The 15,369-nt window shown below is 40.5% G+C and overlaps 2 protein-coding genes across 2 annotated transcripts; both read left to right on the top strand.

The window, feature by feature from the left end:
- Positions 1–6,748: 6,748 nt before the first annotated feature.
- selenoe (selenoprotein e) lies at positions 6,749–8,637 on the top strand. Its single transcript, XM_069706580.1, has 4 exons — positions 6,749–6,856; positions 7,191–7,267; positions 7,554–7,632; positions 8,331–8,637. The coding sequence occupies exons 1-4, from the start codon at positions 6,749–6,751 to the stop codon at positions 8,472–8,474; spliced, it is 408 nt and encodes a 135-aa protein (XP_069562681.1). The 3' UTR covers positions 8,475–8,637.
- Positions 8,638–9,080: 443 nt separating this feature from the next.
- LOC138625584 (transmembrane protein 17A) lies at positions 9,081–12,127 on the top strand. The gene is made up of 4 exons (XM_069706590.1): positions 9,081–9,207; positions 9,966–10,072; positions 11,105–11,218; positions 11,616–12,127. Exons 1-4 carry the CDS (start codon positions 9,081–9,083, stop codon positions 11,934–11,936), a joined length of 669 nt encoding a protein of 222 aa, XP_069562691.1. The 3' UTR covers positions 11,937–12,127.
- The last annotated feature ends 3,242 nt before the right edge of the window (positions 12,128–15,369 follow it).

Below are 15,369 nucleotides of genomic sequence, written 5' to 3'. Positions count from 1 at the left end.
GTCAGATACCGAACAGTGTATGAGGAGTCTCATTGACTTGTTTCAGGACGGGAGTGGGACTATATGTTGTCAGTGTGTTCGAACCCAGACTGAGATTGGAACACTGAACCTGAAATACACAAGCGATTTGTTCACATCATCTATCACACATGTCCAAGAATTGTAAAAACTGTCTTACAGAGGTAGGTTTGGATGGAAGTGATCATCTCTCAAATTATAGTTGTGACAGATCATTTGTCCACCACAGTGTTGCCAGCAGTCATTTCAGATGCATTTTCTGTCAGTGGAGTTTGAGTTTCTGTTGGTGAATAGGTTTTTTTTATTGGTCACTGGTCCATCCAGTTTTGCACTGCTAATGAACTACAGTAGATTGTGTTTGGATGTAAAAAGTTTTTTTTCTTCAGGATGCAAATTGCATCAAAATACTTTTTCGTGAGTAGAGTGCTTAAATCCGTACAGGATCACTCACATGGAGGAACTAAATCTGTCCTCAGAGGAACGGAGCCACATGACAAATAATAAGGAAAGTGAAACACAAGCTTCTGGTTCAACAAATGAGCTGGGAGCAAGTGGAGGCACACATATTTCATTTCATTCAACAGCAAACAAAAGTTTATTCCCTAGATCAAAATCACACAATCACTGCTTGATGGATGTTGGAATGGAGAGTTGGTGCCAACTGTTGGACCATGGTGTGACACAGCTTCTACACTATAGCTTATATCGCTAAATCCTCTTGTTTTGCTCTTAATGTCACATTGCTTTGGTTCCTCCATTACTTCTCCTTCGGATTCAGAACTTGTGGATGAGTGAAAAGCTGCATTTTGGCCAACACGGTCTAGGGCTCTTGGATTTTGCCTAACTTTAGTATCTTCACAGACGTTTTCTGTTGGACATGGAGCCACTGACGTTAACTGTTGGATCAGAGTTGTTGATGGTGCTAGATAAAATGGTGTTTACCTTGTGTGAAACGTCCCTCTCAACCAGTGTTGTCGGCTTTTGAGAACTCCTACAAGTCTACTGTAGGGAGATTAAGAGTCTCGGCAAAGCTGGCCGAGAAGAAGACTTCCAGGAATGTGTCGTACAAATCCACAGCTACGGGTTCCTCATATTCGTTACAAACATTGTCAAGATGTAAGTAGCGCAACTTTGTATATTTTAACAAAAGTTTTAGGTTTTAGGCCCCCTTGGTTTTACAACATTTGTATCGTAAGTGTTTATTTGATTTCAAACAATACTTACGTTCAAAGTCCTCCACCACCGTTTTGTCCGTGTTTGCTGAGTGGTCCAATGGTCACTGTGGAAACTTGCGGTCTTCAGTATCTTCATGTCACTGTCACTGCATATCTGTTCAGCTCACTCTACATCGGGGGTGTCAAACATACGGCTCGCGGGCTGGATCCGGCCCGCCAGGGGGTCCAACTCGGCCCGCCGGATGACTTTGCTAAGTGTGAAAATTACAGAAAGACATAAATTGCATTTCTATGAGAATATGGAGGTTTATGAGTACAAATGTTTTGTTATTTTTTTTTTTTTTAATCGATCCAATGGAAGACCAAAAAAGCGAGGAGGCCAGCCGGTGTTCTCAGCAGTACTCTCTGAGAGGCCACACACACATAGCTGGAGTTGCCAAGTCAGCAGCCATTTTAATGTCGCATTTCAATAAAAATGTATTAATATCGAACGTATCACGAGTCCAAGTCGCACTAAACTCACCAGTGCACAACCTCGGGTCCCCACTAACACACCAACCCAGTTTGAAGCAGATGGTGCAAACGGTCCTCGAGCAAGGCGAATGACACATTTACAGACTTACAGAGATTTCCAAAATTTGATTGCGATTATTTCAGATGAATAATTTATGTGCTGCAGCTGGTAAAAGTGGAACTAATTTCCACTGTAATGTTGCTTGTTTTCTTATTTAAAATTTTACTTTGCAAAAGTAAAATGTTTTATTTACACGTCAAATAAATATAGTGGAGCTGTATCAGGTGGCATAAAAAAATGAAATACTCACGGACAGAGTCGTTTATTTAAGTGGTGTATTTGAATATGTGTCTTTATTTACACACCAGTAGAAAGAGTACATCTTCCACAAGGTACTGTATTATCAGTAAGAAGTAGACACCCTCCTGCACCTTTCACTATCAACATATCAGAGACACACCAAACAAGGTCACTTGCAGCAAACCTTCCTCATCCTCCACGCCTGTACGCGGCAGCTCCTCTGCCAAGGCCAGCGGCGTCCGCAGCCCTCTGCGGCCTCCTCGCGTGGTGAAAATTGGAGCCACTTATTTTGGGTCGTAGGTTCAAGCTAACCACGAGCTAAATCAAACTGGGTGACATTCTCATTTACTCCATGAGCTGTGAATTTGCTTACAGTCACTGTCACGCATAGACATTTCCCCATATTCCCCCTGTTTTTATTTCTTAATGCGCTGTGTTGTTGTTGTTTTTTTTTTTAAAGTTGTATCAAGCTGCACAGGAGTCATAGTGAAGAGAGCAACACAAGGAATTAATTCTGCAATTCTTTCTTTTTGTTAACACATACTGCAATGTCACTGTGTGGTATGTGCCGGATGAACATTTTCAAAGAAGAGAAAATAATGTTTTGCATCTTGAACATCAGCCACCACAAGGTCACGTCAGCTTATTGTAGTGTACAGTGGAGCACATTCATTAGCATTGAAATCCTATTGAAAGTCCTCCACGTGGCCTTCGCTGCTTTCAATGCTGCCTCTTTTCTTTATGAGCAGACTGGAGCGCAGCAGGCAGACAGGCAGAAGGCTTCCCCCCAGTTGCCCTGAGGCTCCAGACAGATAAGCACACACACACACACACACATAGACGGAGATAAAAGTTTAGAACTGACTGAAACTACATTTTTACTCATCTCCCCTGCTTATCCTTAAAAATACAAATTCATATCAACACCGGGGCACAGAGAAATAAGACACTTCAGTGAAATATTTCTCCCAAATCTTAAGAGAATAGACACACAAACTAACTGACTGGTAGGCAGCATCCGGTGCTTTGGAGAAACAGGAAGTGTGTGTGTCTTTATAACAAGCTCTTTGAAGGAGGCAGGGTTGCACAGAGGTGTTTCGGCGTTTGATCTTTTGCCAGCTGCAAGTGCTGCAATTTGACAAACCTCCTGCTGGAAAAAGTTGCTCAGTGTGAACTTTTTGTAAATGTTTTCATCATCCACGTCTGAGCTCCGTAACCCTCAAATGACTGCATTTTTCCCTTTGTCAGCACATTAATAACAACAAGCCCTTTCTGGCACGCACCACGTGATGTAAGCTGAAACATGCTGATGGTGAACACATATGGTCTGCATCCACACGTATAGACTCAGCCTGTGGAAGACCACCCCACCCCCACTGCTCATTGTGTATTCTCCCCTCTCACCGATGTCATCAACTCTTTTCTCTATTTAAATTCTTCGAGGCCGAACTTTGCATTGTGAGAAAGAGGAAATTTAAGATGCAATGATAAAAATTTAAAAGTCGAGCATGGAGGAGTGTACAAGCCAGGAGATTTACAGCGGCTGCCAGGAGGAGGAAACCCTGCTAAAAAAAAAAGGGGGGGTGGGGGGCTGTTTTATGGCCATTTGACACATAATCCCGCACAGTACACACAAGAGCACAAGACTCTGAGCTGCAGAGCTTCATGTCTGGAAAAGATAGAGACAGCAAGATGGTTTTGCTTCAGCATTCCAGGCAGGAATGGTTTATTTTTGTTGGAAACATAATTGTCTGTGGCTCGGATTTGGAAGTACACTTTACCCGCCAAACTGCCAGGAAGTGTACGTGTGGGTGTTACCGCCCTCTTGTGGTGACCTCATGAATTTGCTTTTTTCACAACACAATGAGCACTTGAGTAAACTTGGAGAGGGGAGAGGTGTTTTCTTCTTCCAGGGTGTTGACACAGTGCAAATGTGCTACGCTGTCACAAGGTCTGATTTCGTAGAGAGAGCACAGAGGAATTAGACACGGCGTCCCACGCAAGGACAGCACTGTGACACAGAAAGCAAGACAAGGAGGGGGATTAGAAAGAAAGACTGGAAGCTTATTTTACCGTTTGGTTGTATCTGAATGAAGGACATGCAGAATACAATAGTGAAAACTTCACAAAAGTGTTTAAAGGCAAAATCGTACACAATATAGAGCAGCGGATATGTCACTAAGACTTAAAGGATTAGTCTGACAGTTTAGAAAATGTCTTTCATAGTGAGAGTTGTAGGTGACGATCATTACCGCTCTCGTGTCAGAGATCAAGAGCTGAAAGGTGATTAGCTTTGTTCTCGATCGAGGACATTGGGACTTTACTTCTGCCCACCTTTCATTCAAGTGAGGGTGTAACAGTGAGGTAATGTAGTGGGTTTGCAGGCGTATAAATATCTCTTTCAGGTTGTACAAACAAATCTACATGCAACTGATTTGACTTTAAATTATTATAGGAAACACTATGTAGAGAGGAAAAAGTACAATGTTGAATAAATCACAGGGCTTTTAGATGCGTTTTGTTTTAGCATCCAAATCTATAGTTTTATACTTTGTTCTTGATTGATCTATATCTATAGTTTATGTAGCACACTAGATTTCCTGTGTTAAGTTTAGGAATGCCTTTAGGTTATTTATTATAGTTATTAACACACGCACAGAAAATCAAGGGAACAGCATAAAAGAAAAATAACAAATTCAAATAATAACCCCAATACCGGTATTTCTCCCAGTCAGTCAGTTTCAGTCTCTTGTCTTTCAGTCTACTACCCGGTAGTGTACGTCTGGAGGCTCTCAGACTAACTCTGACCTGAATCTTCTTGCTCCTCGGTGCTCCGGCAGGAGAATCCAAGAAGCCCAAATGCAGCTTCACCCACGGAGAAGATGATCAGGGGTCACAGGGTCACTCAGCTCCAGCTCTGTGGAGGTTTCTGGGGATCGCTGTCTCCATCACAGATCCATACAAAAAAAACAATCTGTATACAGCAGAATTTAATATGATGTCAATACTGTAATTTATAAACTCTATTGTTGGTGTAACAGTAAATGACCAGTAAAATAGTATTACACACAGATATATATATATATATATATATATATAATATTCACTATGGTCAATATTAACATAGCACCATATTTCACACACACATGTACTCATGTCTCAGTGACATCCATCACTTATACCTAACACGCATTATTTAAACGTCCACCGTTACTAAGCAACACAGTCAACAGCTGTTCTCAATCTGACCGTTAACTTCTGGCGCTAAAAACAAGAAAGTGACGTCATCGTTCCCGCTCGGTTCAACAGCTCGCGACGCGTTAACCCCTCAGTGCTTAGCTAGCGCTTAACTAGCCCCGTCGGTCACATGTAGCTCCACAATCACAGATATCAACCACGTAAAATAATATTCAACAACAAATTAATATTTATCTCCCACTGGTTGTTTTGTTCTCTTCTCTCCCGATAGATATCTTTAGCCCAACGAAACAACTGTCCTCCTTTGTATCGCTACACCAACGGCTAACTGTGAACAACGCGTTCACTCACCGGAGATTCTTCTCAGACTTAAATAAACTTTTCCTTCGGAGTCGGTCTGGTTAACGATCAAATAAATAAACATCCTCAACAGCATCGAGCAGAAATCAACCAAATGAGATTCTTCCTGGTGGAGATCATGACGCTGCTGTTTCCTTGGAGACATAAAGGGTCGTCTCCCGGGAGACGGCTTTGATCTCCCGACGAGCACCACAGCGCCCCTCTGGTGAACGTCGGTACTGCATGTGAGAGTTAACCCTTTAGTTGCTGGTAAAACTAACGTGGGTTACGTTTAGAAATCCCCACGAGGACATCATTTTTGCTTAATAATTAAAGCTCAGGTCTCAGAAGGATATTAGGGTTAGATCTCCTTTCTGCTGCCCACAATTAGCAAAAAAGTGTGGGTGCACACAAACACACACACAACGACACAAACATACACACACACACACACACACACAAGTATGCATAATGTGTTGTGTAAAAATGTTTTGGGGTTTAGAGGTAGTATTGAGAAGAAAAGTCTGGTCTGAGGTGTTGTTCCATCACTAGACAAAAGTCCTGTCTATAATAACTACAACTAAGTACAATAACAAAGCTACGAGTTTTAGAAATGTTCCGCTTACGTAGACAATGCGGAAATTATGCTTTGAGATCCAGATATATTTCCATCTCGTATACAAGCCAAACACGTGTCTCAGTCGTATTTGAAAAGGGATAAATGGGGATGATTGTAAGTAAAATCAGCTTTGGCTGAAATTCGTCTGTCAGCAGCTATGAGCGTGTGACCTCCTCTCAGAGGTCATCAACCACCTGCACAAGCGCTGTATGGGAAAAAGTGATAAGAGCGCAGATGTTCTGTGGATACTGTGGTGGAAGAAACTATCAAATATGAAGCCCGGGGCCTTTTCATGGCCTTTCAACAATCAAACACCCCCTAATAACCGAGACAGTTATAAAAATAGGTATATGATTGTAGATCAGGTGGTGAGCCAATGACCCACTTCTCAGATTAGAAAGGATTTATGGTGAAGAAATAACAAGAAGGAGAATAAGAATTCAACCCAGGTGGGCTCTGCTCCCCCGTGGGAGCGTGACATGGTCTTGTCCAGCCCTGAGAAACTGTCCAAGCGGACCAGAGCGTGACATATTGTTGGTTATAACTCAGGTAAAAGAACTTAAAGACAGAAATATGTCCTACAACATGTGGGCCTTCTTGGTGCTCACTATTACCATTAATGTTAGAGCATCAGAAACTAACAATGACACAGCGGTTGAAGAACAGCAAGTTGTAGCCAGAGGTAAACTGCTGGTGAGTACAGACAGAAACCCATACACGTTTTAAATTGTATTTGGATAACTTGTCATGTTCGTAAAATGTTCAGGATATTTGGATGTCAGCGGAGCGGCAAGTAATCTGTAAAAGTCTGAAATGAAATATGCCCACGACAAGGGGTGAGGACACGGTCACAACACTCAACAAGCAAGTGGGGAAATGCATCTGGTGTCATGTGCTGCCATGTCAGTCTGTATTCTGCTGGGATATGAAACCTGTTTCTGGCACTTTTGATCGCACAAAAAAACAGAGCATGCACAATGCTGTTCATCATGCTGTTTTAACAACTGTTTGATTTCATCCCCTGCAGGCTCCCAGTGTGGTCGGATGAGGCATAAAGAAAATGCCCGAGCTCCATCATTTCATCATGGAGCGATGGGCTTTATAGTATCCTTGTGCTCTTTTAATGTTCAGGCTTTTCTTTTGGAGCGAGACCTGACCGATACACAGAAACACCACTGATTTTCTCATGACCTCTTTCATAAACAAAACAGTGCCTCTTGCTCGTTGCCAAGTCCAGTGCCAGCTCTGAGAGCTTTCCAAAACTCTGCTCTTCCAAGTTGAAATCATGTTAAGTGAGTCTAAAAATAGCATGAGCAGATGGATAGGGCTGATTCTTCACAACACCGCCTACCTGTTGTTTCCCTTGATCCGCTTTTTTTTCCCTGTGCAGCCACAACTTGGAGTATGACTCATCAGAGGAGACAAATCCCCGTCTGATATTCTATAACGAAAAGGACGAGGTTGTAAAGGTGAGATGTGAGTTCAGGGATCTTTTGCTCATCCGCCTTGTGATGGAGCTTATCGCGGGGGTGCCAGGATGTCGAGGCAGATTCACGTAGAGAAGTTTTTAAGACTGTCGGATCTGGTATCAGATCCACTGTCGGATATCAGGTCACACAGAGGGGGTGTGTTTGAAAGAGTGAGACAGAGTTTCAAAAGAAATAGATAAATTGGGGATTCTGAGAGGCAGCTCGGCAATATTTTTATAACCGAAACAGGAAAGTTGATATGAATACTGATATGAATTTGAACATTGTACTGCCAAAAAAATAGAACTTACAAGTGTTTCCGCTAATATCAGTGTTTAAAAAAAAAGACTATTATTGTCCCAGCATGTGACAATGAAACTGTTCACTGAAACCAATAATCATGAATGTCCTTAGTGCCACTGCTATGATTTAAACTGCTGCCATACTTCACCGCTTTCTTCAGTTGAGTTATATTATATACTTATATTTTCCCCTATAAAGCTATTGTGGTAGTTTTTATTTTGTCTTATAAGCGGCCTATTGTTATTTGTTTTCATGGTTTCCTAATGTGGGCTCCCTTTGAGAATGTAATGTGACTTTAAATGGCAAAATATTTGGACAAATACTCCACTTCATAAACCTTTGACCAAATCCTGACGCTAATATGTTTGTACTCCTGTGTGTGTTAAAAACATCAGACTGTTCCCGTGAAGAAAATGAAGGCGGACGAGATCAGCAGCTTGTTAGACTCACTCGGTTTCTACAAGAGGTCCCAGAAAGGGGAAGAGGTGCCAAAGGAGTTCCAGCATTTCCCCCTGCCAGCCCCGAGGGACGAGCTGTGATGACACCTTGTGGCCAGACTCTGCTTCTGCACCCAGGCTCACATTAATGACGAGTGTGGCCCCAAGGCCAAAACAAAGCAGCCAGGCTCCACTCTGAGGGCTCGTTGATCGGGTGCAGTGTGCAGGGTTTTAGTCATTGCTGTGTCATTTTACTACATTTAAATAAAAAGGATACACAATACCAGTAAAATCATAGAGTGAGTCACTGCATTCATTGTGCTTGATAGTTACCTATATGTATTCAAACACAGAACAGCATTCAGCACTCCCTATTTGATATGTATAAAGCTTAAATAACTATTGAATTATCTAATTGGCAAAAATTTACGTAGCATCATAAATGGCCACTAACTGACTAACAAACTGCCATGCTGCTACTTCAGCTTAATCCTCCACCCGCCTCCTTCACAATAATCTGATTAGCAGTCGTGTCTGCCAGCATGCATCTGTGTGTCCAATTGTATCTCTATGTGCCGGCAACTGTGCACTCGTACGACTTAAAACAACAAGGATTAGCAGCAGAGCCTGAAACTCAAACACAGTTTTGGACTGTTACATTTCCTGACTTCTTTCTGGCTCGGGTCATGGTCACCAGCTCTACCCACAATGCCTGTGTTTTACTCGCCTGTTCCCGAGAACCTGCAGATGGGTCTGGCCTATATGGGAGGCTCCGTGTTCACCAACAACAGGACAGCAGACAGTGACTTCACCAGGGAGCAGGAGGATGCATCTGGTTAGTTACTTGTTCCAAAGACTGTTTGTGGCTATAGTGTAGTATTTTTGCCAAACAGTACAATGTAATATAGCATAGTTAGAATCCAGAATGCATGCAAGAAAACTGAAATACACAATAATATGAGGTGAACACAACTACTGCATGTTCTGAAGTCGATCACCAGTGTACATTATCAAGGATCACTTTAAAAAGAGTTGGTTTATCCGAAAGAATTTAGTCTTAGAAATTTGGAATAAATTTCGGCCCTGGGAGTTTTAAGGTGTGATCAGCGTTGCTTTTTTTGTCAATGCAGTTTGCCATAGCTAATAATGCTGTTTTTAGCTTCTGTAAAAGTGACACTTGTTGCTAATAACTGGTATTTTGCCATTAAGCCCAAGCTTAGCAGTATTTACAATGAGCACTGGGCTACATATAGGTCAAATCAGTGTTAAGGTCAGCTTTCCTAAGACAGTTAGTTTGTGTATCTGCAGTATATGGACAGTTGGGAGGCATTTTTAGCCTCAAACAGTAAAAAAGGAGTGATTTATGTGAAAAGGCTGAATATTCATGAAAACAAGTGGCTTGTATATTTTGTATTTGTATTTTTTTTTTTTTAGTTCAGAACACTTTTTGAGAGATTTGTTGTAACTTAAATCAGATCTCTATATGTATCTTTTTTAGACTATCACATGATATGATATGACATGATTGTTATGTGTAGGCTACATAATACTGGTACAATGATGAGTGCTTGTTTACCGTTATGTGCCTTGCAGTGGTCAACGAGCTGGTTTCTCACCTTCCACTTCAGATGCTCCTGTACTTCAACATGTTCTACTTCCCCTGCTGGTGGTTCTCTGCTGTCTTCATGCTGGAAGTTAAGGTTAGTTCAGTGGCAGGAAAAAGACTCCAGCTTAGACCCTTGTTCATTCCTGAAATTAAGGAGATTTTTTTTTTTTTTTTAAAGCAGGAAAATCAGATCACCCTGGGACAAATATTTTTACAGACTAGATCATTCATGTTTTTTGTTTGGTTTCGCACCTGTAGGTACAGTAAGTCTTCTTGGTGTGCACAACAAGAACAAACAAAGAGACACTGACTTTTAGTTTAAGCTAACACAGACCTATAAAGGCACCAGGAGGTGCAAACATAGATCAAATAGACTGATAGCTGGCTCCTTTATTGGACCTGATATATATATCCATCCATCCATCCATCCATTATCTATACTATATTGATATATGACATGTATATATATATGTATATATATATATACATATATATATATATATATATATATATATATATATATATATATATATATATATATATATATATATATATATATATATATGTATATATATATATACATATATACCACCCAAACACAATCTCCAAGGGTATAATCAAAAAGATGTTATTTTCTTCAAGTGTATTTAAGTTTCACCCACATTTAAAAAAAAAAAAAAAACAAGACGCAAGTATTTAGTTAATCATGTCTTCTATTTAAAAGGTCTTAAAAGTTATATTAAACTAAATCTACTGCTTAAATTCACTGCGTGTGAATTGGAAAACCTGTGACTTTGGCACCATCTAGTGGCACCATCAAAAAAGATCCTGCAGTAATTAGATGTAACCAGGGACACTGAAATAAATAGTGAAAGACAAACAAACAGTGGATTGCACCACTTTGACATGGTGGTTTGATCATTTTAAAGATACTCTAATTAAAAAAAAAATTCTACACAGAGGCTTTGAGGTAAACGTTTTAAAATGTAAATTAGTACAATTATACTTTTATCTGTGTTTTCATTAGATAAAATAAACCAAAGTATACGAATCCCTTTGAGGATATCACAGTATACCGTCTTGTACACTGGCATACTGACATTGCAGCTCTGCTCTATATTTCCAGTTCTATTATCTTCCTGAATACTACCAGGCTCTGCTCATAACCGGGATGATCCTCCTCACAGTCATTGAAGTGGTCCGACTTTATCTGGGCTTCATTGGCAACCTTAAAGAAAAGGTAATTCAAACCCACATTCGCTCTGAAACACAACACAAAGCTCTTTTGTGGACTCTGGATAACACCGGGGAGGATATAACTGCTTAAGTATTCTACCTGCATGTGTAAACAATCAGCTCTTGGCTACAACCGTCTATTCAGCTTGTGTGTGTGTGTGTGTGTGTGTGTGTGTGTGTGTGTGTGTGTGTGTGTGTGTGTGTGTGTGTGTGTGTGTGTGTGTGTGTGTGTGTGTGTGTGTGTGTGTGTGTGTGTGTGTGTGTGTGTGTGTGTGTGTGTGTGTGTGTGTCTCTGTGCTTTCATGTGGAAAAGACTGAATCACTCGATGGCTGACTGCTCTATCTTTACATCACCTCTATGCACCAACCCAAATTCTATCCCCTCCCCTTCCTGTCATCAGGTGCCAGAGCTGGCAGCCTTCTGGCTCCTGTCTTTCATGTTTCAGCTGCCGGTGCTGCTGTTCTTCCTGACCGACGAAGGAATTATTATCCTGCCTCTGGAGAGAGCCGTTCACTCCCTCTACCTCCTCTTCGTGCTCGCCCAGATTCTGGCCTCCTTCTTGGCACTCAGGACCATGACCCGAAAGCTCACCCTGATCTTCCACCTCCGTCAGTTTGGCAAAGTGGAGAGCCTCCGCCACACGGAGATGAGTCCGGTCTACGGGCTTCCCTACCACCGCAGTGTGCTGCCCGTGTCACCCACCTATGATATGTACCATTGAAGTAAAAATCCATCATCAGTTAACGAGATATTTTCAGGCCCGATCCCAATGTCCACCCTAAAGAAGCCTAAACCCTAAACCTTAACTGATGTCACAGCTGTAGTGTTTGACTCTTTGAGTGGAATAGAGCTGAATCAAAGGCAAATGGGTCCCTCCATTTGCTTGAAAAAGAAAAAACCTAAACCTCAGAATAAATATCAAACTGTGAGTGTGGAGATTGGGATGGGGCCTAAATGTAGGATGTCCAAATTTCCCAGAATGCCTATCAACAGCTGCCAAAGACCGTTTCTAACAGTTGTAACATTCATTGTGAGCATTTAAAAAACAGCAAATTTGTAAAACTGTTGTGTCATTCTGTATATATTGTGACTGCATTGCATTCTGGCCTTCTGAAGCCTCTGTTGTGCAGAAATCTGTGTGTCCCATACGTTCCTGTATGACTTCTGATCACTGGTGTAAAATGACAGGTCTTTGGAAAAAAAAAAAGCCCATAACACTGATGCCACATCCCGACATTTACTGTTGATGTTTTAGACACATAAAAAAACAATTGTTTTAGCCCCAATCTAAGTGTCAGAACATGATGGATGCCATGTCAACCAAACTGTCATGGAGTGACGTGACTTTACAGGGGAACAAGGAGAAAACAGACCATCGAACAACAAACTAGGATCGGAAATACAGTAGCTGCTTTGCTAAAATATTGTTAAAAGGTTTCATTTTTTATTTTCCTTCTTTAATGATGATGGATGACAGAGGCTGGAGTGAGAACACATTGTTTTGCCAGGGTAGATTACATTTTTTACCCATGAGATGAGATTAATGTTTCCCAGGTATAAAGCAACTTGTTCTTTTATTCCTGGAAGGAACGATGAGGTGTCAATTTCTCCAATTTATCTTAGTCACCACTGCAGTATATAATATTACCCGTGCAGTTTGATAAGTGAGATGCAATAATCTAATTTCTCTCCAGGCTTGTAAATTGACAGAGTTTAAAGCTAACTGCAGCAGAACTGTGTTAAATATGTATGACCACACAGTGGCAGTCAGTGACCAGAAAAAAGATGGGGAGTATTTGACAGTGCTGCAAAGTCCAATGAGAACAGATTATCATGCAGCACATGTGCTAATGAGGAAACCTTCTGACAGCGGAATAAAGGTTAGGCCTGTCTACAGTACAACATGATGTATTATTAGATAATCTGTAACTACAGCATGGAAATCGATTACATTTTGTTGTCTGCATCTCTTTTTTTCCCCTGCTTGAATAAAACATGTTGTCGCTATAGATGCCTTGCTGGTTGTACAACAAGCTTACAGGGCAGTATTTGGTGCTTTATTGTTTCTTTGCTGGTGAGAAATTATTCAGAGAGTGGCGCACTAGAGTCAACAAGCTGGTTGTGAGAGACATAGTTTCTGTGATACAACGTGCTTATTCCGCTCTACTTTACATTCAGGAAACAACAAGCTGCAGTGGTTGCTGCACTGTTTGTGGACAACAGAAAATGGAATCATATTCAGAGTGGGGGACAGAATTTGCGCTGACCATTTCATGAAGCAAACACAGAAGATAACGTGAACATTAGATATTATATTTGTGATGACTGTTTTTAAGACCTGAAAGCTGTAAGAGTTGAAACAAGTACTTGAAAGGTCTTCCATGATCACAACTTCGGTCATAAATACTTTGAATTTGTTATAATGTGTAGTGTAACAGCCATCTGTTCTGATTAATGCTACAACTAACGATTATTTTCATTGTAAATTGAGCTGTTAATTATTTTCTCTGTTTTGGTCTTCAAAATGTCTTAAAAATGGTGACGACTGTCAACATGTGTTTCTCAAAGCTCAAAGTGCAGCCTAAAATGTCTTGTTTTTTCCACACCAACAGACCACAACCAAAAGATGTTCAGGTAATCATCACAGAAAGAACCAGAAAATATTCACATTTAAGAAGCTGGAATCAGAACATTTAAGCATTTTTGTCATTGAAAAATGCCTCAAAATGATTAATAAAGTATAAAAAATAATTGGTGATTCATTACCTTCAACTTAACTAATAAATTAATCAACTAATTATTGCAGCTAATGAAAAAAATGAAAGAAAAAAATACTTAGAAAATGAGAAAAGAACAGTTTACTCTGTTTTAAACAGGTGATACTGTTTATGATAAATGTTCAGCAGCAACAAATTATTCCATATTTAAAAAGGAGAAAATGTTTTTCCAAAGCCTGCAGTTTCCTATGAAAAACGATGCTGAAACACACCATACATGATAGTGGGGTCATATTTATGCTTATAAATATGTGCCTCTACATATTGTACATATACATTTACATATACATAAAGTTAAAAGAAAATTTGGGCATCCCCTCACTCCGGCCTTTAAATGTCTGTACAGTATCTGCAACCAGACAGAAGTCATGTGAGGAGCACAATTTAAGGGGCTGATCAGTGTCATTTGCCATTGTGGATGTAAAACATGCAGTAATCATAAATAAAATTTATGTTGTTTCTGAAATCCATGACATATGTGACAGGAAATATCTTTAATTTCTGATCATTTCCAACTTTTTTAGTTAGTGTTATATTTTCTCCTCTTTGTGGTTTCTTCCTCTTCTACTCACTTGATGTTGTCCACCTGCCTGCCCGGCTGCACCTCGTCACTCATTAGCTCTGCAGTTTAGATACAGAGGGCAGTTTTCAGCTGCCTTTTCCCAGTTTGTGTGTTGTCTGTCTCTGGATGTAATGCCTCATTATTCCTGTTTCACATGGCTCCCAATTCCAGTATTACAAACTCTGACCGTGTATCACGTGTGGACACCGAAACACAAATATTCCCTATCTTTAAAAATAACTGTGCAATTATTTACCTGGTTTAGTGGATTGGTTACAGCGCAGATCATAACAAAAGAAGTTTCAAAATTCTGATCAATTTCTTTAATCCTCACCACATTGACTCTAAGATTGTAAAATCAGACTGAGCAGGATCTGATCCTGGCAGCTGCTGCTTTTTCAATCTGATCCGATTTGAAAGAAAATCTATCATATTACTTCACACGACATAACACAGCAACAGGACTATCTTTGTGACTGTAGTCTTTCAGTGCAAACAGTGCTCAAGCTGTCTCACAGAGGTCGGTGTAGAACTAAAGTGTTGTGCTCATAAAAAAGTCACCTCCGATATGTTAATTTCAATTTATTGAATATTTTGTCTGCCCTTTCTTCAAACCAACATTCATTGTGAATTAATTTACACATATATGGTGATCGTAACAGTTGTGCTGGTGTCATCTTTTGCCGAAACTGACACTGGCCTGTCGTGTTCTGTGTTCTAGCATCACTGTCCCACCCGCCACCTTCCAGAGAGTACTTTATGTTCACCTTTTCAGCTTTATATCCTGTTTTAAGTATGAGCTCTATTAGGTGCTG

The sequence above is a fragment of the Brachyistius frenatus genome, unplaced genomic scaffold (genome assembly GCF_029030835.1).
Source record: "Brachyistius frenatus isolate BFR_SWC_R1_liver_20210118 unplaced genomic scaffold, ASM2903083v1 Contig_63, whole genome shotgun sequence".
In the NCBI taxonomy this organism is placed as follows: Eukaryota; Metazoa; Chordata; class Actinopteri; family Embiotocidae; genus Brachyistius; species Brachyistius frenatus.
The sequence above is the reverse complement of the archived record's forward strand: the minus strand, read 5'-3'. Positions and strand labels throughout refer to the sequence as shown.

What these genes read in the sequence shown, in the direction of transcription:
- LOC138625584 (XM_069706590.1), top strand. Translation starts at nt 9,081, where the DNA reads ATGCCTGTGTTTTACTCGCCTGTTCCCGAGAACCTGCAGATGGGTCTG. An exon ending in GGAGCAGGAGGATGCATCTG is followed by an intron (nt 9,208 to 9,965) that starts GTTAGTTACTTG and finishes TGTGCCTTGCAG; the next exon opens with TGGTCAACGAGCTGGTTTCT. An exon ending in TCTTCATGCTGGAAGTTAAG is followed by an intron (nt 10,073 to 11,104) that starts GTTAGTTCAGTG and finishes CTATATTTCCAG; the next exon opens with TTCTATTATCTTCCTGAATA.